Source organism: Erinaceus europaeus, chromosome 10, assembly GCF_950295315.1.
Source record: "Erinaceus europaeus chromosome 10, mEriEur2.1, whole genome shotgun sequence".
Classification (NCBI taxonomy): domain Eukaryota; kingdom Metazoa; phylum Chordata; class Mammalia; order Eulipotyphla; family Erinaceidae; genus Erinaceus; species Erinaceus europaeus.
The window spans coordinates 122,859,651-122,882,663 of NC_080171.1; the positions used below are offsets into that span (position 1 = coordinate 122,859,651).

General features: G+C 43.0%; 1 protein-coding gene across 15 annotated transcripts in view; it reads left to right on the top strand.

The window, feature by feature from the left end:
• DLGAP1 (DLG associated protein 1) overlaps positions 1 to 23,013 on the top strand; it is an 825,909-nt gene that overhangs the window by 506,971 nt on the left and 295,925 nt on the right. For 4 of the 15 annotated variants that reach the window (XM_060200753.1, XM_060200742.1, XM_060200745.1 and 1 more), the window contains exon 1: positions 4,128 to 4,236. The exons of 2 other annotated variants lie outside the window; for them this stretch is intronic. In XM_060200753.1, coding sequence (XP_060056736.1) covers positions 4,144 to 4,236 — 93 coding nt within the window. In that variant the 5' untranslated portion in view covers positions 4,128 to 4,143. Of the gene's footprint in view, positions 1 to 4,088; positions 4,237 to 4,590; positions 4,751 to 23,013 lie in introns of those variants that run through there. 9 more of the 15 variants (XM_060200754.1, XM_060200757.1, XM_060200750.1 and 6 more) reach the window with 7 other exon arrangements.

A 23,013-nucleotide genomic window follows, 5' to 3' on the forward strand; every position in this document is an offset into this window, starting at 1 on the left:
ATTTTTAAAAAAACAGAGAGAGAAAGGATGTAGTGGCTAGCAGTCCTATAATTGGAAATTATATATTTGTAGTTTATAGTTATCTATAAAGACTTAACAGAACTGGTGGTAAAATAAAACAAGCCCCCAAAACAAACCTCGGGCTTTAATAAGTAGTGCTGATGAGACAGTCAGCGTCACGCTGAAGATGAGTACGGGGCCTGGGGCCAGTCTCTATAAGCAGTGGCATGCCCCCATTATGGCTGCTTCACTGCCTAGCTTCTTCTTAACACAAACTCATCTTTCTTTCCTTGCTGTATACCTTTTTGAAGCCAAATGACCAAGCAGCGATAAAAAGCCAATGGATAAGGAAAAAGAAAAGGGAACGATATTGATTGAAAAACCACGTACCAGATGTCGTAGTAAACATTTCTGCAGTGACTATTTCACCTAGTCCTCATGATCCTGAAAGCAAGATATAAGAATACTTTTCATATAAGAGAAGCTGAGACTTAGAAAATATCAGGTGATTAAAAACCACCGGACCAATGAATTGTAGAGCTTTGACCTGTTTAGGCAAAATAGCTCTTTCTAAACTACCTGCCATGGTCTGGAATCAAGGACATGCAAGTAGTGAGCAGAAAGAAATTAACATCCTTACGGTGAACATATTATCGTGAAAGTTCCCTGGTAAAATGAGAATGGAAGTCTGAAGATTCAAATGTGGGGTTTGGTGTGATAGTATTATTGAATTTCCTAGAGATCTGAAAGTACTATTTTCAAATTACTTGTCTATATGATAGTTTTATTTAATGCAATATCTGTGGCTTATAGAAAGATAAACATTCTATTATGTGTCACACAGCTAAAAAATTAAAATTAATTACAGTGAGTTATACTTGCATCTTTCTTACTCCTGTTTCCTTCCCAGAGTAATAGCTAGTCTAACTTTGAAACACAAAGGACCTTTTTTTTTTCTCCAGGGTTATTGCTGAGGCTCAGTGCCTGCACCAGGAATCCACTGCTCCTGGAGGCCATTTTTTCCCCATTTGTTGCCTTTTTTGTAGCCTTGTTGTGGTTATTATTGTTGATGTCATTCGTTGTTGTATAGAACAGAGAGAAATGGAGAGAGGAGGGGAAGACAGAGAATGGGAGAGAAAGACAGACACCTGCAGACCTGCTTCACTGCCTGTGAAGCGACTCCCCTGCAGGTGGAAAGCCAGGGGCTCGAACTGGGATCCTTGGGTCCTTGCGCTTTGCGCCACATGCACTTAACCCGCTGCGCTACCACCTGACCCCCAGAACCTTTATTTTTACCTCTGAGATTACTGAGAGATTTTTCTTTCATATTTCCTATCCTGTGATGAGTAATCACTAACCCTGACCTAAGCCAGTTCAGTTGAGCTTCTTGAATAAATATTCACATCTACTAAGTTCCTGTTCTGTGCAGACCTTTCAAAGAGAAAAAAAATCTATATTTTAATAGGTGGTGGTAAAGTAAATAAATTAAAGGTAGGACGATGTGTTCTTCCCAGCCAGTGCACTGGAGTTGAAGGGTTTCTCTAAAATATAATAAGATATAAAATAAGGTGTCTACTCACAAGCAGTGGGAGAAGAGTGGGAAACCGCTGCAGTCTGCTGCTCTCCAGCTGACCCCAGGCTTTCGAAGAAAAGGGGGGATCTACATCCTGAGGAAACTCCCCCTGGGAGGCTAGATTTACTCAGCCCCTGGCAGCCTCCATGGATAACCGGAAGTATGACGCTGGGAGTGAGCGAGGCGTGCTGATGCCAAGAAGGCCTCTGGACTAAGGGGTGTGGGGCAGGAAAGAGAGACTGGACTGGCTCCCCCCGGCGTGATGGTGAAGACCAGAGGTGGGAAGGTGCTCAGACGCCTCTCACGGGAAGATGAGAAACAGGCCCTGGGTAACCACTGCCCTGTAGACCTGTTCTTTCTCCATGATAAAATGATATGGAAAAAAAGAAAAGCAAGTTTAGAGGAACGGAGAGAAGGTAACTTTTAATTTTCGATTAATAGTGAAACTATAGATACAGTCTGTTCAAATTCAGCATCACGAGGTTTAGTGGACAAAGCCTTGAACTTTCAGAGGGACTGATCTAAGGGCTGGGCGGCAGCACACCAGATAGACTGCACATGTTGCAATGTGTACGGACCCAGGTTCAAGCCCCTGGTGCTTTATGAGTGGTGAAGCAATGCTTCTTCTCCTCCTCCTCCTCCTCCTTCCTCTCTCTTCTCTTCTCTTCTCTCTCTGCCTCCACGGTTATCACTGAGTCTCAGTGCCGGCACTATGAACCCACTATTCCTGATGGCCATTTTTCCATTTTATTGGATAGGACATAGAGAAATTGAGAGAGGAAGGGGATATAGAGAGGGAGAAAGAGAGACACCTGCAGACCTGCTTCACCACTTGTGAAGCGTCCCCCCTGCAGGTGGGAAGCTGGGGGCTTGAACCCTGGTCCTTGTGCTTAGTACTATGTGCGCTTAACTGGGTATACACCGCCAAGGCCACCCCCCATGTCTCTCTTTCTCACCTTTCCTATCATTTTCTCTCTGTCTCTATCCAATAAATAGTAAGTAAAAATTTAAAAAGATAAAAATACATAAAAGGGGATTTTTTTTTTTTTTTGCCTCCAGCGTTATCTTATAGTTGGGGCTGAGTGTCTGTACTACTAACCCACTGCTCCTGGCTGCCATCTTTTTTTTCCCATTGTTGATGTTGGACAGGACAGAGAGAAATGAAGAGAGGAGGGAAGACAGAGAGGAGGAGAGAAAGACAGACACCTGCAGACCTGCTTCACCGCCTGTGAAGTGACTCCCCTGCAGGTGGGGAGCCGGGGGCTCGAACCGGGATACTTGCTCAAGTCCTTGTGCTTCGAGCCACGTGCACTTAACTTGCTGGCTACCGCCAGGCCTCCAAGAGCAGATGTTTTAGTTCCTATGTGCCACTGGCGAGTGATGTGGTAACCAGTCGTGATATGTCCTGGAACCACCATTTCAGTTGCGTAGGTCTCTTTCCTCTTGGTACAGTGAGGTGATGGTCTGGGAGACTAACTGACCTCCACCCACACCCTTCAACTCCAAGTCACAGGGGCAGAGGACTAATTCGAGCCATTTCAAGAGCTGAGAGGCCTAGATGTCTCATTTAATAAACGCTTACTAAAAGTACAGGTTTTCCCAGTGTTATCTAACTTGATATTTTAAAGTCTGTGAGGAATTTTACAGTTGAAGAAAGTCAGATCAAGCAAAATATGTTAAGTATCTCGCCCAAGGAAAACATGGCGGTATCTCACATCAACAATGATCAACTGCCTTCAGAGCCAGCTTTCCCCTTCACCGAGCCTATCCTTACTCCCCCAGACACAAAACAAAGGAAGAAGGGAGCGTCCAGCAACTATCTGTCATGTGCCAGGAAGTGCTGAGACAACTTTACAAAGCATTATCTACGCCAGTTTCTACAGAAAACAACTGTAGGTATAAAATAATGAAATCATTTGCCCAGAAATGGAGGGATATTACAGAAAAAAGGACGCCCAGCTCTGTCTCAGTTTTTAATATGTCTCAGAAATAGGAAGAGATGTACTTCCCATTTCATTACTTGATCTGATTTACAGCCAATGTATTCCTTTTACCTCACGTGTGTGTGTGTGTGTGTGTGTGTGTGTGTGTGTGTGTATCTGTTGTGTGCAGGTATTAATGTATGATGTGTCATGTGACCAGCCTCTGACAAACAAAGGAATGATTGATGTGTTTCTGGTGTGATTCAAGACAGAACAGAAGTTAGATTAATACTCACCAATAATAGAGTCTAAACACTTGCACAGTTCTGACTGTCTCTAGATAGAACTGCTATTTAAAATTTAGTTTAGAACACTACCGTGATTGTATAAGAAATGAGTAATCTATAGGTATTTAGTGTCTTTCTGATACAGACTGAAAAGAAATATACCACAGCATAAAATCATTACAAGTTCCAGTGATACAGTCACTTGTGCTGTGTGCTCACCACAAACGATAGTTAATTTAAAAAAAAGGCTCTCTTTTCTCCCCAATATTGTTATTTTTAAATGTCAAGAATCAGATGTCTGCTATTTAGAACTGTTGTACCGCTGCCAGTGACTGTCTGTATTGGGGTTTGGAGCAGGGGCATGGATTTGAAGACAGTAAAACTGTTGAATTCTCAGTTGAGATGTGCTTGGCTTCTATACATTTGGAATAGAGCGTTCATGGCACATCTCAGGGTAAGTGCTGATAGTTTAGTCAGTGAAATAAGAAGGGGTGCAGAGAAGTACAGGAGTTTTTATTGTTGTGTTCTTTTTGCTATAAAAAGGCAAGATGCTAGGTTTTGTGTATACCTCTTTATGTAAATGTTATGTGTGTGAGTGACTGGCATATAAAGACATTTGGAAGAGAAAGATTTTAGATTTCCAACTGTTAACCTAAAGGAAAAAAAATCCCTTTAAATCATGCATTTTGCTTTCATCCAACAGCAGAAACAGGAAAAGGGAAATAAAACACTCTCCGGGAGAAGTGGAGAGAGACATACGCAGAGGGAGAGGGAGAGGGAGAGGGAGAGGGAGAGGGAGGGAGAGAGAAAGAAGGGGAGGGAGAGAGAGCAAGACAGAGACTGAGAAAGAAAGCACTCAGAGAGAGATGAAATTCTAGAAGAGCAAAATGATCGACCTTTTTAAAGCCGAATGGGTTTCTGCAGTTTGTGTACAAGTCTCAAGAAATGGAAGGACTGACCAGGTTTGGGTATAAATCTTTCTTATTACTTTGCATTTGGTGATAGTGTCTTGTCAGTTTGGGTGGCGTTTGAGGTGAGAGGGAGGATTTTATTTCTTTTTCCAAACAATGACAGTAAGCCTTAAAGAGCTAACAGGCTAATGTGTTTACATTTGGTAAGAAATGCAGGCTGTTCATGTGTGTCTCCACAGACACTTCATAGATGCCTTTACCTGACACTGATGATCCACTCAGTGCTGGGAAGGAGTATGGTGTGACTGGTGGTTGGAATCTGATCAGTCATTTTTCCTGGGGTATCCTGAGAGCTTTCTGTTGCTTTGCAAAATTAAAATTGTGAATTGTTGGGATGCTTTCCCTAGGTTTGTCTTTATCTGCTGGGTAAGAAATGGCTTACACAAACAGCCGGTGAAAATGATTCGCACAGAGCATGAACCCAGGAATTTTTTTTTTTCTGGATGCAGGTACAACTGTTTTTTAAAATGTTGTTTCAGATTATTTTAGTCTTTGCCCAGTGGGAATTTTCCCTGCCTGAGTTTTAGAACAATTTAAATTATACCAAGACAGTTAAAAGTACTTTGTGTGAAATGACTGACAATGTGAAGCAGGCTGCTAATAACTACGTTACTGTAATGTATCTTTGCCGCCTTTCTTCTCCCATCAACACATTCATTGATGGCTTTTTAAATATTTGATCACCTTAACAGTCCAGCAAGTAATGTCAGGATTCTTGCATGTATTTCCTGTTCAGTGTGTATGGTCTATTTTCCAGTGGTCTTAGTAAAGATGTTCCTGTTTGTTGATAGGATAATGAGACTAGTCCTGCCTGCTGCTAACTTTTAATGTAGAATAATTCAGCTGCAGATTCTTAGTGAGTCTCTCTCTCTGATGCTTTATGGTTTCTTCATTTCCCATATCTAATTAGTGGGGCAAGGCGGGAATTGGTAGAATATTGATAAATTACTATTAGGTTACAGAGGTCCAGAAAAATGTGATAGGTCAAAGAAGTTTTTTTTAAAAAAAAAAAGATCGGAATTTGTTAAGTATCATTCTTGATGTACCACTTAATTATTATAAAAGCATTTTCGACAATAGCCAAAGCGCTTGCTACTCCACAAAGATTTCAGCGTACCTGTCTTCTGACCCCACCAAGCCTTTCCTACAAATGGAAGGGACAGACAAGTGGATGCAGAGCAGGAGCTAACCTTGAATTTCTCACCCCTCTCTCCTCAGTCATGCTACAGGCTAGTTTCTTGGTTTCCCATGAAGAACAGTAATTCAGAGGAATCTCTGACCGTTCTGTGTTGAGAGATTCCTCCAAGTCTCTGGCTCATGTGAGATCCTGGCTCCCATGACTTTATACAGTGCTTTGTGAGCAGCTGAACACCTGGCCCTTTTGTCAGGAGGTCTTATGGGGAAAGAGGGCCACTGAAAACAAGTATAGAAATACTGTCAACCTGACTTTGATTTGGTGATTCTATTAGGATGCTTCCATCCTGTTGATTTTTAGGTTCAAAGTCAACAGCCTAGCTTAGTAGACCATTGTGACTTCAGAGTCCACTGGAAGAAAATTTCACTTAATCAAGCTTGATACCACTTTTCCCATTTGGGGGAAGCATATAAAGGCTGCCAGCATCCCTGAACCTGCCACTCCAATAAGCAGGGCTGAGCACTGGTACCTTCCCTTCCCACAGGCTCACATGGTTAAAACTATAGCACCTTTCATTTCTGTATTCCCTAGGGAAGCTTGATAGTTTTTTTTAAAAAATGGCTTTTTCAGGTAAAGCTGGGTTGCTATTATAAGATCTATGAACAAGTCTATGACCTCACTATGATTTGTATTACTCATCGGAAATTTTTAACCGACGCTTTTCTTCTTACTGGATAAAAATAAAATGTATGTGTAACTTCACGTTTAACGCTCATTTATCTGTGTCTCAAGAAACAGCAGCCTCTGCCCCTAGTAACTGCAGCTTGGAATACAGGAAGGCACAGGGAAAATAGTTTTACTTGATTTTTGTAAATTCACATCCAAGTATTTTTTATAAATTCTTGGGCTGAAACCATGTGACAGGGGAGGCTTTTTATTTCAATTAGTGGTTTATTCTCCTTCAGCTAGATCCTCTCTGTAGTTAGAAAGGCAAGACATGTAAATAAGTAACACGTTACAATTATATAAATGCCAGGTGTGAAAGAGGAGTGACGTGCAGAAGAGGTATCTCCTTATTCTTGACTGCCTTTAGATCTACTATCTAAGCTATTTTTATGTGATGGAGAAAAATCACATGGGGGTGAGGAGACAGCATAATGGTTATTCAAAAAGACTTTCATACCTGAGGCACCAAAGGTCCTTGGTTCATTCCCCAGCACCACCATAAGCAAGAGCTGAGCAGTGCTCTGAAGAGAGACAGAATTCAGAGAAAATTTACATGAAGAAAAAGTACATCAGGTTCTCTGGACTTTAATGTGGAATAACATGTAAGAGTAACTTCAAATAGGGAGTCAGGCGGTAGCGCAGCAGGTTAAGCGCACGTGGCACAAAGCACAAGGACCGGCGTAAGGATCCCCATTCGAGCCCCCGGCTCCCCACCTGCAGGGGAGTCGCTTCACAGACGGTGAAGCAGGTCTGCAGGTGTCTGTCTTTCTCTCCCCATCTTCCACTCCTCTCTCCATTTCTCTGTCCTATCCAATAACAATGACATCAGTAACGACAATAATAATAACTACAACAACAATAAAACAACTAAGACAACAAAAGGGGAGGAGCCTCCAGGAGCAGTGGATTCCTGGTGCAGGCACTGAGCCCCAGCAATAACCCTGGAGGCAAAAAAAAAAAAAAAGAAGAATACAAATACTTTTTTGGACCAAGCAGTGGCACACATGGTTGAGCACACATTTCCCTGCACAAGGACCCTCTCCCCACCTGCAGGGGGGAAGCTTCACAGGCGGGGAAGCAGGTCTGCAGCTCTCTGTCCTCCTCTCTTTTCCTCCCTCCCCCCTTAATTTCCCTCTGTCCTATCAAATAAAATAAAGTTTAAGAAAAGACTTTTTAAAAAAAGTTTTCCAAAGCTTAATGATATACTCTGCCTTACTTTATTTTGTAAAACAGACTTCTAATTCATTGCATTTGAAAAAAATGTGTTTTTTTTACAAGAAGATCTTTATTATGATTATCTTTATTTGTTTGTTGGATAGAGACACCCAGATATCGAGAGGGGAGGGGGTGAAAGAGAGGCAAGAGAGACACCTGCAGCCCTGCTTCACCACTCACAAAGCCTTGCCTCTGCAAATGGGGACAGGGAGCTTGAACCTGGGTCCCTGTGCACTGTACCATGTGCGTTCAACCAGGTGCACCACCACCCAGCCTCAAGAAGATCTTTTTTTTTTCATGTATATGCCGTCACTTTTCTGTCCATTGGCGTTTGCACTCCATGTTCCCACAAATGAGGAGACTTGCTACAAAATTCAGGGATCAGCTACCTAGGAAGCAGTATGAGAGGGCTACTTGTGTATATGCACATTGATGTGACATCTGCACAGGCATCCCTGTCCCCACCCTGCTTGTGTGTGCGTGTGCGTGTGCGTGTGCGTGTGTGTGTGTTTACATTGCTCTCTGATTCATAACATAAGATCCATTTAAAATACTGTTGATGAAAGACTAATAACGACAAAGTGGGGAGACTTTGTTCATAGACACCAATAGAAAACGCAATGCATTGCTTTTATACTGAGTATCTTGAACTTGACCACAGACCATTACTATTAACCAGTTAAGGGGTTGTCACTCCCCTGATCAACAACAATGAAAAGAAATTACTTCCATTTCAGATAAATCTTTCTGGATTGCCTTAAATTCCCTCCAGGCTCACTATCGAGATGTACAATCAAAAAACCAGGCCAGACTTCCTTACTTATAAGGTCAGGACTAACCTTCAGCCATACCTGTTCATTGACAAACTCCACAAATACATCCCTGTATTTCTCTCTAACTACTATCTCTTTCTTTCTAAAGTATTTGTTTATGGGAGCTGGGTGGTAGTGCAGCAGGTTAAGCGCACATGGTGCGAAGCACAAAGACGGGGGGGGGGGGGGGGGGTTCGAGGCCCCGTCTGCCCACCCGTGTGTGGGGGAGAATACTTTCCAAACAGTGAAACAGGTCTGCAGGTATCTCTCCCCCTCTTTATCTCCCCCTCGCCTCTTAATTTCTCTGTCCTGCCAAATAAAATAATAAAAGGCAGAGGGAGCAAAGAACTCAGCTGAAAGTTAGATTTGAAGCATGTTTGTGCTATACAGAGCAAATACAGGGTAAGGGCAGCTGTGAACTAATTACGTGAAATTTGTGATACTGTGATTACACGTGGGAGTTATGCTTTTAATTAAAAAAACAAAGTGGGGAGTCGGGTGGTAGGGCAGCGGGTTAAGCGCACGTGGTGCAAAGCACAAGGATCTGCGTAAGGATCCCGGTTCCAGCCCCTGTTCCCCCATCTGCAGGGGAGTTGCTTCACAAGCCTCTCTCCATTTCTCTCTGTCCTATCCAACAACGACATCAATCATAACAACAAGGGCAACAAAAGGAAATAAATAAATATTTTTAAAAATGTTTTAAAAAGTATCTTTCTCTTGCTTTCTTTCTCAGTCCCTATGCCTACCAATGGTTTCATTGTAGATCAGCCAACATTGTTTTAAGAGTTAAATTCATTATAATGGAGGATAGACTGGAGCAGCACTGCTGCAGGTTTGGATGTGTGATCCTCAGGGACTGCTCTGAACTGAGACTCGGTTTGGAAGATGATTTTCCTCTCTGGAACCTTCCACTCATGGCCGCCAACTCCCCTCACCTCTCACCTCAGTTTCCCCAGATAAAAATGGTTAACGTTGCTGTAATCACAGTTTTCAAAGTCAAAAACCCCATTCTACTATGTGTGTTTAATAAGTGTATACAGTCACATTGTGACACATAGGAGAAAATATATGTTGGAGCAATGGAAACAAATATATTAAAGCCAGGACAACCCTAGAAAAATCTGAAAACAGTGGTTGATGGGGAATGCCCAGGGCTATGGCCTAATGTCTTAGTCACTGCGTCTGAATTAAAAAGTAAGTAAATGGGGGCAGGGGAGATAGCATAATGGTTATGCAAAACAAAAAGACTCTCCTGGTTATGGGGGACTAAGGACCCTCCTGCACTGCTGGTGGGAATGTCAGTGGCTCCAGCCCCTGTGGAGAACAGTCTGGAGAACTCTCAGAAGGCTAGAAGTAGACCTACCCCATGACCCTGCAATTCCTCTCCTGGGGATAGATCCTAAGGAACCCAACACATCCATCCCAAAAGATCTGTGTGCGCCTGTGTTCTTAGCAGCACAGTTTGTAATAACCAAAACCGGGAAGCAACCCAGGTGCCCAACAACAGATGAGTGGCTGAGCAAGTTGCGGTCTAGATACACAATGGAATACTACTCAGCTATTAAAAATGGTGATTCCACCGTTTTCAGCCCCATCTTTGGATGGATCTTGAGGGAATCCTGTTAAGTGAGATAAGTCAGAAACAGAAGGATGAATATGGGATGATCTACTTGCAGGCACAAGTTGAACAACAAGATCAGAAGAGAAAACACAAGCAGAACCTGGACTGGAGTTGGTGTATTGCATCAAAGTAGAAGACTCTGGGGTAGGGGGTGGGGGGGCGTCCTGGAAAAGGATGACAGAGGACCTAGTGGGGGCTGTATTGTTCTGTGGAAAACTGAGAAAGGTTATGCATGTACAAACTATTGTATTTACTGTCAAATGTTAAACATTAATCCCCCAATAAAGGAAAAAATAAAAGTACAGAGACTCTCCTGCCTCAGGCACCAGAGGTCACAGGTTCAATCCCCTGTAGCACCGGCAGCCAGAGTTGAGCAGTGCTGTGGTTTACAAAAATAAACTAAGCAACAGCGTCCATCTGGTGAGGGGTCAGACCGTCAGTGGCACAGACGTGCACGTGTGTACAGAGTCTCCACACGCTCTCTGTCGTGGACTGTGCGGGCAAAGACTCCTTGCTTTGCTTGCATGAGAGTCGCATTGACAGTGTTCATGACATGAGGGTTTATGGCATCAGCGAAGAGGTTTTTGGTCTGTATATTCGGGTTGATACTGATGAGATCATTCCAAAAAGAAAAAAAGAAAAATGATCCGGGAGGCGGCTCAGTGGTAAAGCTTTGGACTCTCAAGCAGGAGGTCCCGAGTTTGATCACGGCAGCACATGTGCCAGAGTGATGATGTCTGGTTTGTTCTCTCTCTTCCTATCTTTCTCATAAATAAATAAAAATCTTAAAAAAAAAAAGACACTTTAACCCAGTTGAAGGGAGCGATCAGGTCAATCATTTGAAGTCCTGAAGGGGGCAGCATAGTCTAGCAAGTGGCTTCAGGAGGGATTCACGTTACATTGCCACCGGCTTCTGACAAGACTTGGCCTTTCTGCATCTGTAAAATGGGCAAATCGTAGGATTCTCCTATTTAGTTCAGTCTTAAAGTTTAATTTAACAACTGGTGAATACATTGAAAAGACAATGTGAAATGTTTGAAATTAGAAATCCTCAGACATTATCACGTTTTGCTTCTTCATGGGTGCCACCGATATGACACTTTTTCTTTTATATTTTGCTTGCTCTAATTTTTTTTTGCTTCCAAAGTTATCACTGGGGCTCAGTGCCTACAACGTCACTGTTCCCAGTGGTTGCTATTTTCTTTATCTTTTTAAAAATTAATTATTCATTCATTTATTTATTTTGCCACCAGCGTGCCAACATCATGAATCTACCACTCCCAGTGGCCTTTTTTTTTTTTTCTCTTTATTTTATTAGATACAGTAGAGAGAGTTGAAAAGGGAAAGGAAGAGAGGGAGGGAGCAAAAGAGGGAGGGAGAAAGGGAGTGAGAGAGAGAGAGCCAACTGCAGGCCTGCTTCACCACTCATGAAGCATTCCCTTGCAGGTAGAGAGCGGGGGCTCAAACATGGGTCCTTGCACATGGTAATGTGTGCACTTAGCAGGTATGCCACTGCCAAGCCCCGTCTTAATGTTTTTGATAGAGGGTGAGCAACAGAGACACATCGAGAGAAGAGAGAGGCCTGCAACAGGCTCTACATCTCCTGACGGCTCTCCCTTACAGGTGTGTGGGGGGGACCTGGGATTAAACTTGTGCTGCGTCTCACTTTGATTAAGCCAGGGTGAGAGGGACCATGTGTGACTAACTGCAGGGTGTAGGAAGACCCTCTCCTAGTGGTCTTTCCTCACAATACAGGTTTATGACTTTAGGAAGCACGTACAGCTCTTGTCTGAAGGTAAAAAGATGACAGTGGTGAATCTTTGGGGAGCTTGGTATCAGTGGGCTGGCTTGCTTTTCTCATGACTTGATGTTGACACCTGGGGCACAATCTTCTGACTTTCTGAGCTTTAATTTGTTCAGCGAAACCTTTTTTTGTTTGTTTGTTTTCATATCTTAAGCCTACGGGAAAGACCCTACTACCTTATTCCAGGCAGCTATACTAACTCAACAAGAAAAGTTTGTCTAACAGTAGTTATGAGACTTTCCCACAAGGGAACTCTATCCAGAGTTCCTTGCTTCCAAGGAAGAAAGGAAGGAAGGAAGGAAGGAAGGAAGGAAGGAAGGAAGGAAGGGAGAAAGAGAAGAAAAACCAGTGTCTCTGAGGAGTTCTTATACATTACTAGCAAGTGACAATACACCCTTGTCTGTGCTCAAGTTCAACTTAGCTAAAAAGACGTCCATCATTCTTATAAGTCTATAGATATTCAAGCAAAGCAAATGAGCCTTGAAACCAGTCATCTCTCTGGGTCTCTGTTCTCCACAGAGCCTGGGCTGCATACCAGACAGCACCTGGCATCTGAGGGGTGTTGTGGGCGTCCGCCTGAGCCCCTCTCATGGGAAATAGGTCTGGAGAGAGCTGCTTCTGTGAGTCTCTTCTCATGGGGTTTCCTTACGCACTTCTGGGAGCTGCTGTCTCTTCCACAACCCTTCACTAGGAGATGTTGAGCTGGCTTCTCAGTAAGCCAGGGAGTGTCGGTAGGAAGAACTGTCAGCTGTTTGCAAATGGAAGCTGAGCTTTCTGAAAACGATTCCCCTCTAAAGATCTCTCCCATAATGTTCCTCCAGGCTTCTCGCTGATTTTAGACAGTTTCCTGTGCTCCCATCTCTTGGATGTATCCCATGACACACTGAGCAGACACTTTTTAGTCAAAATGCCTATAAATAGCTGATTTTGCTGCTTGCTGCCTTCTCCCCAAGGCTTTCACAAAGGAGGTGAAACAGACCCACCAGAAACAAGAATTCTATGAAGGGGTGTGTGGTAACACTTGTGAGAAATCAGATCCACAGGCCAAAAATGATTGTGTAGATCGCTCTGCCATATTCAACCTATGCGATCCCTCTACGGAAAAAAAGAAGCATGGTGTCTCACGCCATGTGAGCTCATGAACTGAACAGTCAATCAGAAATGTCTCATCTGTGGGTTCATGCTTTAAAAATAATGGATTTTTTACTTTTACGCTGCTTAAAAATAAATCCAGGACCAGCTGTCATGTATTAGCTTCCATTTGTAAATCTGGATTACTGACTTCTGCAGCTACTCCATGATAGGGAATTGACTTCCTGTAAGGCAGACTGTTCTTTCTGCCTTACAGGAAGCTGTCATTTCTGACTTGCCTTCTCTGGCTCCTGTCACCCACCATCCCCACCACCAGATTCCCCAGACTGGCATTCTAGAAGCCTCTGGAAAATGTACACATGCTCGGTCGCCAAGACTTGAATATGGTCCTCCTCCGATCTTACTGATATCAGCTTTGGAAATCAGATATGTGAGGTCAACACCTGCCCCAGCTGCGGGTGGTATGTCCACTGTATTTCCTCCCTGCTTCTATGCCCCCCAGCAACGCCTCATTTAACAAAGCCAGACTTAGCAGCACTTTCTTTCCCTTTCTCTTCTCATCTCTACCATGATTTTTAGGTAGCCGTTTTATGACACTCTTTGGAATGAGCGCTCTCTCCCCAAAACCACCACCTTTTAGATGTGTGAACCGGTTAAGATTAGCTGGAAATTCCACAGCCTCTCCTGTAGAATATTCAAAAATAGTGGAAGTGGGAGGTCTTCCTCATTCTTGTAACATTTTTTTTAATTATTTTATTTCTTTATTATTAGATAGAGACAGATACATTGAGAGGGAAAGAGACAAAAAGACACCTGCAGCCCTGCTTCACTACTCTTGAAGCTTCCCCCTGCAGGTGGGGAACAGGGGCTTTGAACCCCAGGCCTTGCACACTGTACCGTGAGCACTTTATCAGGTGTGCCATAGCCTGGCCCCTTCTCCGTTCTGCCCCCCTCACATCTTCGGTCTTCTCAGTCACATATCATGAGGCCTTCGCTCATCTCCGTGGCCAGTGTGCCCAGGAGACTCTGCTGCTAGCCTGCCTCCTGGCTTTGTTCATTCTAGTGAATGTTCTGCTTTGGCTCAGGCTCAGTCTGCAGCCAGAGTTTCAGAGTTCTTGTTGAAGCACTCTCAGCGAACACACTGTCCATACAAACAGGTCCCCAGGAGAATTGAAAAGGTCCATTAATCCAGTGTTGTTTTTTTTTTTTTTGCCTCCAGGGTTATTGCTGGGGCTTGGTGCCTGCACCACAAATCCACTGCTCCTGGAGACCACTTTTCCCCTTTTGTTGTCCTTGTTGATTATTATTGTTGTTGTTGGTATTGTTGGATAGGACAGACAGAGAGAAATGGAGAGAGGAGGGGAAGACAGAGAGGGGGAGAGAAAGACAGAAACCTGCAGACCTGCTTCACTGCCTGTGAAGTGACTACCCCCCCCCTCAGGTAGAGGGCTGGGGGCTCGAACTGAGATCTTTGTACCGGTCCTTGTGCTTTGCCCGGTCCCCAATCCAGTGCTTTTTTCTTATTTTGATAAATGTAATCCCTTGTTCATATAAAGCATGATCTGTAGTCATTTCAAGTAGAGCCACTCACACTGAAGCCGGTCTAGTATCCCACATCCAGATCCCTCATGCTCCCCTGCACCACCGTGCTGCACCCACGTTTTCCTGACAGAGGCCAAGGGAACTGGGGCCCCAAAACACAGTGTGAGAGCTACGGTCCATGCTGTCTCCTTGAGCCAGACCTCAGCTGTGGAAGACTTAGTGGGGGCACAGCAAGGAAAAGTCTGCTTTCACTTTGCGTGAATCAGAAAATTCCATTAAAGTACACAGACACACTCACACACACTGTACACACACATACATACACACACTGACAGACACACTTACACATGTGTTCTCTCTCTCTCTCTCTTTCTCACGCTGGAGCGTCCCCAAATATGATATGTTTAATTAGCAGCCCTCCCAGACTGCAATCTTTTATGAAAATAACAACTGGTTATTGACCACCAAGGGCTTCTGACTGATTCACGTGACAGAATTACTTCCTGGCTTTACAAATATTTATCACTTGCATACCCACCTTCTCAGTAGATCCCCAGAGAGACCTCTCTAAGAATTGGTACGACCATGGTTCTCAATATAGTCCTCTCTCTATAATGCCGTACCAAACATTTTCATATCTCTGGCATTAGAAGATCACTTCCCTGATGGCAGTAAGGAAATGAAAGAAAGCAGAATAAGCTCTTGGGGTGCAGGTGGTGAACCTGTTTGAGCACATGTTACAATGCACAAGGACCTGGGTTCAAGCCCTCAGTCCCCTCCTGCAGGGGGAAAGCTTTGCAAGTGGCAAAGCAGGGCTGTAGGTGTGTCTTTGTTCATCTCCATCTCTCTCTTTCTCTACTTCCCCCTTCCTCTCGATTTCTGGCTGCCTCTATACAATAAATAAATAAAGACAAAAAAAGTTTTAAAAGCATTCAATTTTATAGAGAAAATCTGTAGGTCTGGTATGTAACACATAGGTATTGTCCTTATTTCTGTGGTTTCCAGGAGTAACTTTTCATAGCCTCACTTTTTTTATCCTTTATTTTTTCTTTATTGGGGGATTAATGGTTTACAGTCAACAGTAAAACACAATAGCTTGTACATGCATAACATTTCCCAGTTTTCCACATAATAATTCAACCCCCACTAGGTCCTCCTCTGCCATCCTGTTCCAGGACCTGAGCCCTCCCTCCCCACACACACACCCCAGAGTCTTTGACTTTGGTGCAAGACACCAACTCCAGTCCAAGTTCTGCTTTATGTTTTCTTATTTTTCAACTTTTTAAAAAGTTATTAGTGATTTAATACCAATCAACAAGATTGTGGGATAAGAGAGGTACAATTCATACAACTCCCACCACCAGCTTTCATAGCCTCACTTTATACAAAGTGGGAAGTGATTAATTTGCCTGAGTTTTTACCACCTACAAGAGTCAGGACAGAGGCTGAAACACTGATCAGCCAGCTCCCCAAACCTACCCCCTTTCACCATCTCATCATGTTGCCTCTGCTTGGAAGTATTGCTTTTGATCCTTTTCTGAAGGATGGTTTCTTGATGAGAGTTGATTTTAATAACATTTTTAAGTATTAACAGTGGCTAAAAAGATTTGACTACGATGATTAGGTGTAAATCTGTCTGGTCTGGGAAGTGGTCCAGTTACAAAACAAGCACTAACTGAAATGCATTTGCACCGTGAGACATAAAAAAGTATTAAATTGTAGTAGGAGATTATTATTTCATATTTCAGCCTCTGAAGGAATCATCACTTAAAGTTGGTTTTGTTTATTTGTTACACTGTATCAATTACAAACAGAACTACTGAGCCCTTCACACAACCAAATTGACTGTAGTCACAGTGTAGCTAATAACACAAGAAGGTTATTTTCAATAAACTGTGTCTGCCAATTTAGAGTATTTTAATATTTTTAAAATTTATTTATTAGAAGCAGAGAAATTGAGAGGGGAAGGGGAAACAGAGAGGAAAAGAGACACAGAGAGACACCTGCAGCCCTGCTTCACCACTCGTGAAGCTTTCCCCCTGCAGGTGGGGACAGGGGGCTTGAACCCGGGTCCTTGCGCACTGTAGTGTGTGCGCTTAACCAGGTGCGCCACCACCTGATCCCCCCAATTTATTATTCATTTCTTAGGTTAATTTGGAAATGTTTGCTTCTTTTAAAAATATTTTATTGATTTATTTATTGGGGAAAAACAGAAATTGAGAGAGAAGAAGGAGACAGTGAGATAATGCCACCGTCTAACCCTGGGGATGTTTTCTTCTATAATGGGTCATGTGAGGGGGGGGGACCAGCAGTGGTTCACCTGGTGAGCACATACGTTAGCATGCACAAGGATCGGGGTTCCAGTCCCGGTCACCACCTGCAAGCAGGAGTGCAGCAGTGCTGTAGATGCCTCTCTCTGTCTCACGAGTTCATCTCCCAACATATAACATATGTATAAGAGATAACATGTATCTCTTAACAAAAAAAAAAAAAAAAGAGGAGGAGGAGGCTGGATGTTGCCACACCTGGTTGAGCACATACACTTTACTGTGCATAAGGACCCAGGTTCAAGCCCCTGGTCCCCATCTGCAGGGGGGAAGCTTCAAGAGTGGCACGGCAGCATTGCGGATATCTCTCCCCCCCATCTCTCTCTCTCCCTCTCCCTCTCTGTTTTTCTCCCGCCCTCTTCATCTTCCCCCTCCTTCTCTATTCCTGTCTCTATCCAAAAATACTTTTTTTTTTAAAGAAGTAATTCTGCTGAAATGCTGAGGAAGTAAATTAGGGCCTGCAGACTCAGTTCCTCTCTATGTGCGTCTTTTGTCTGCTCTTATCTTTTGGGAGACCAGTCAGCTCTCTTTCAGGCATATTAGGAGCAAGAATCCTGTTTGGTGCATGAGCTCTATACACCCCAGTCTGTAAAATACTTCGGAAATTCACCAGCTTTATTGTTTGTTACGATTACTACTCCGGAGCGGAAGGAAAACATGTTTCCCTAAATAAAATAAAAAAATAATTCCTAATTATCTTTTAAGAAGTCTAGCTGCAGTCAATGTAGAGTACAGGGTCATCTACCATTATATGTAAACCATTAGTATATGTCAGTTTGGACATAACTGCATAAAGCTAACATACAAACAGTGCTGTTAGGGGATGTTAGTATAACAAACTAAAGTTCTACAAGTACAGACTTCTATACTTCACTAGGATAAAAGATACCCTACATAGTTGCAAAGTAGGATGTCAACATAATCTTTATTTAACATGAGCTTTATTCTCAGCTCATTTCAATGTTTTCCTTATGTACATGTCCCTCATTGGAGATAATTCTTTATTCTAGGAAGCCTTTTTCTAAAGTTCTCCCTTCTCTGTTTGAGCCCAGCTGAACTTATTTTAAAGCAATGCATGTTATCTTAATGTGTTCCACAACCTTCACTTTCTCTTGGTTCAATATTTTATAAAATATTCACATGCCTAAGAAAAAAATGTTAATTAGTCACTTAGCCGGGACTTATAAGTAACTAAGTAATGAAAGCATTCACTAAAATTAAACCATACCAATTTGATCTCATTTAATTAGATTAACGGGTGGATGAGTAGATCGCAGCACCATGATTCGTTGTTTCAATTAGTGAGGAAACCACAAAATCATCATGACATGTAGCTCCTTTTGTCTAACCACAAGTGTATCATGAAAATTTGCAGTTAATAGAACTGACACACTCAACCAAGAGCTGACTTTCATGCCGCCAAGATTAATTTATCCTGTGTTCGCTCAAGGCTAACCTCCAGAAGAGATGACTAGGTCAAATGGAAAAGGAAAGGGCCCATTTTGAGAAGGAACAGGAAGGGGTCCAGAGGCTCTCTGTCTGACTAGAAGGGCCTGGTCACATTGAATGAGTTTCTGGAACTTGGTGGCCTGGTCCCTTGTAAAACTTTGAGATGACTTCATTAAAGAATATCGTCTTCTGAGTGTTTATGTGGCAGGTTCCTAGTTTGACATTCCTTAACAAAAGGACAAATACACATTGTTAATTAATATATCCAGGTGTGTGTGTGTGTGTGTGTGTGTGTGTGTGTGTGTGTGTGTGTGTGTGTGTGTGTGTGAGACAGGGTTCTACAGAGGAAGTGAAAAGAGAGAAACAGGCTGGGGGTGTGGATCCACCTGCCAACACCCATGTCCAGCAGAGAAGCAATTACAGAAGCCAGAACTCCCACCTTCTGCTCCCCATAAAGAATTTTGATCCACATAGAAAAAAAGGACAAATATATATAGAGATAGTTGTAGACATAATAGTTAACCCATATCTGCAACCTTAGAGAACTGCTGTAGGTTGCAGTGGATGGACTGAGAATTCAGAACTCTGGTGGTGGGAATTACCTTGTAATTTTGTAAATAAATATGAAATCCCTGATAAAAAAAATTTTTAAAGAATTTTGGCCCATACTCACAGAGGGATAAAGAATAGGGAAGCTTCCAATGGAGGGGATAAGACATGGAACTCTGCTGGTGGGAACTGTATGGAATTGTCCCCTTTTTATTGTTGTTGTTTGTTTGTTTTGTTGTTTGTTTTTACAATCTTGTTAATCCTTATTAAATCACTAATAAAATTTTTTTAAAAAAATAAAAAATAGAGTAAGATGGGGTCTGTGATGCTTACAACCAGTACTTCTTCCACTCAGCTTCTTTTTTTCTAATTTTAGAATCACAGTGAGAGCAAAAATGAGAGAGAGAAAGAGAGAGAGAGAGAGCACAAAGTATTGTTCTGCCATCAGAGTTCTTTCCGCCTCCACATGGTGCCAGGGAATAAACCATGGAAGCAAGGAGTGCCCCCCACCGCTGAACCTGGCCCTTAGCTTCCTTTGTTAACAGATGCATTTTCATTTATTTTTGAGGAGTAAATTCAATAAAGCACCTAGTTTTCAAAATGCATGACTAACTTTTCACTAAAAACCAGATCTCTGACCTGGGGTAGCGCCCCTCACTCCTTACGTGCAGGCGTTGTGCTGGGTGGCTCCGGCTGCCTGTCTCCCAACAAGCCCAGCACCCTGACTCTGTCGTCCCCAGGAACTAGTGTGCTTCTGCTCTGCAGTGTGCACCTCACTCAGCAGGACCCCACCTAGGCAGCACCTGGTATATTTCCACTCACATACGTTGAGCTCTGGGCCGTATTTCCCAAGATTCCTTCCTCTCTGATTCTTTCATTTCTGCAAGGAATCTGTACAATTTTCCCCTGCTCCCATTAACTTGTGAATCGCAGAGTTAGAGCACCTCTCAGAGCTGCTTCTGGGTGCAGATGGGCTCAAAGATTGGCGCTACAGGGAATCGTGGTATTGCTGGTCTCCGTCAGACAGGTGTCCCTTGCCCCACCAGCAGGTGCAGGAGACACTCCCGCCTAGCTAGTGCCCTTCTGCCTTGGCCAAAGGCAGGAGCTGGGACAGAGACCCTTAGGGTGTCACTATGGGTCAGTCAGGACAGTGGTTTGATTTTGGTTTTGGTTGCTGTTTTTTCCTTTGCCTCCAGAGCTGTTTCATTTTAGCTCTATCTCTGAGACACAAGTGAGCCTCACACCTTCTCGCCACACAATGAAATGTCGATGGGTGTCAGTGTGAGAATTAAGTATATCATTCTGAGTTGTAAATAAGTTACGTCTGTTTAACAGACAATAGTCTCATGGAACCATAGCCAATCTGTACTTTTAAAAGTAGCCTTTTGGGAGTCCGGCTGTAGCGCAGCGGGTTAAGCGCAGGTGGCGCAAAGCACAAGGACCAGCGTAAGGATCCCGGTTCGAACCCCGGCTCCCCACCTGCAGGGGAGTCGCTTCACAGGAGGTGAAGCAGGTCTGCAGGTGTCTGTCTTTCTCTCCCTCTCTGTCTTCCCCTCCTCTCTCCATTTCTCTCTGTCCTGTCCAACAACGACAACAACAACAATAAAACAACAAGGGCAACAAAAGGGAATAAATAAAATAGATATTAAAAAATAATAATAAAAAAATAAAAGTAGCCTTTTATTTTTTGTAAATTCTTTATTTTTATTTATTTATTTTCCCTTTTGTTACTCTTGTTGTTTTTTATTGTTGTAGTTATTATTGTTGTTGTTATTGATGTTGTCGTTGTTGGATAGGACAAAGAGAAATGAAGAGAGGAGGAGAAGACAGAGAGGGGGAGAGAAAGGCAGACACCTGCAGACCTGCTTCACTGCCTCTGGAGCGACTCCCCTGCAGGTGGGGAGCCGGGGGCTCGAACCAGGATCCTTACTCTGGTCCTTGCACTTTGTGCCACGTGCACTTACCCTGCTGTGCTACCGCCCAACTCCTGCCATGCAATTTTTTATTTAATGATTTTATTAGTGGTTCAATATTTATTTACAAAATCACAAGATAACAAGGGTACAACTCCACACCGTTCCCACCACCAGAGTTCTTAATCCCCAGTCCCTCCATTGTAAGCTACAGTGGTTCTCCTGAGGTCGCAGATATGGGTCAACTATTGTTTCTGTAACTACCTGTGTATATTTGTATATATTTTAGCAACATGATTTGTAATAGTGAAAATGCAGAACAATCCAGGTGGCCAACAATAGGCAAACAGGTAAAGAAGTTGTGGTCTATCTACACAATGGGATACTACACAGCTGTTAAAAATGATGAATTCACCTTCTCCTCCTCATCTTGAATGGGGCCTGAAGGAATCCTATTAAGTGAGATCAGCCAAAAAGAGAAGGACAGATATAGGATGATCTCATTCATGGACAGAAGTAGAGAAATAAGAACAGAAGAGAAAACACAAAGCAGAACTTAGACTGGGTTCGGTGTATCACACCCAAAGTAAAGGCCTCTGGAAAGGTGGCCAGGATGGCTTTCAGGTCCTGGTGCTGATGGTGGAGGAGGACCTAGGCTGGGGGGAGAGTGTTTTGCAGAAAACTGAGAAATTTTATACATGGACCGACAAGTGTATTTACTGTAAACCATTAATCCCCCCTAGTAAAAATTCAAAAGGAAGAAAAATGGCTGCCGGGAGCAGTGGATCCGTAGTGCCAATACCCTGGCACTAAAAATAACATAAGACTCATGAATGAAATGGATGAAAGAAAGTTGGAATGGAAAATATAATTTAGTTCTAGGTATTTCTTTTTTTAATATTTATTTATTCTTTCCTTTTGTTGCCCTTGTTATTTCATTGTTGTAGCTATTATTGTTGTTGTTGATATTGTCGTTGTTGGATAGGACAGAGAGAAATGGAGAGAGGAGGGGAGACAGAGGGGGAGAGAAAGATAGACACCTGCAGACCTGCTTCACTTCACCGCCTGTGAAGCGACTCCCCTGCAAGTGGGGAGCGGGAGGCTCGAACCGGGATCCTGACACTGGTCCTTGCGCTTTGCGTCACATGCGCTTAACCCGCTGTGCTACCGCCCGACTCCCAGTTCTAGGTATTTCTAATCTAGTGTGTCTCTGTGGTGTGTACAGCTGGATCCATCCAACAGGCAGGCTTTCCTATATCCATATACTAGTTAGAGATTACTATAGTAACCTCCATCCAGCAGGGGGCTGCAGGGAAGCAATAGACATAAAAGAAACAAAGGAATATATTTCTATCATGTCTTAATGGTAACTTTCTAGCACATCAGCTGTGTCAGGCAGGTTAGTCATAACCCCCAGGGAAGGTACATTGAGAACCAAAGGCCACGTGGTATTGGGGGCTGGGGTGGGAGGCTGGGAACGTTGGCCCTCAATATGGTCAACTGTGCATTCACTCTGTTGGGTGAGATGCCCCTGAACCCATGAAAAGGAGACATTTTGAAACATGGAAGCAAAGGGAGAAGAGGGTTCTGAGAAAGGGAAATTTCATTGATGCCATTTACCAGTGGCCAGTAGGACAGCAATGAAAAGCCTCTCAATGAAGCAACTGACGATTTTCTCAGTAATTTCCCTAAAATGGCAGGGTAAAAAAATCATTTTTGTATATATTCTATGCATTTAAATGCCTATACTGTTATAAATGTGTGTTTTAAAGAATAGCAACATTTTAAGGAAAATTTGTGTAGCCATTAGATTATGCTCGTGTGCCTGAGTTAGAATATTCATTTCTCAAATCATTGCCATTTGAATCTTAAACCGTTTTTCACCATTATGAGTAATGTCATAAATATAATGTGTAGTAAACGTTGTGCTGTTAGTACTCTTAATTATTAGTCCATATTCTCTGATTTAAAAAAGGAAAGCAAATAAATACTGGTCTCTAAAAATAGCTTGAGTACTACTCTAACGTTGAATAATTATTCTGGAGAGCTGTTTTCTTGTTCTCCAGTATTTACAA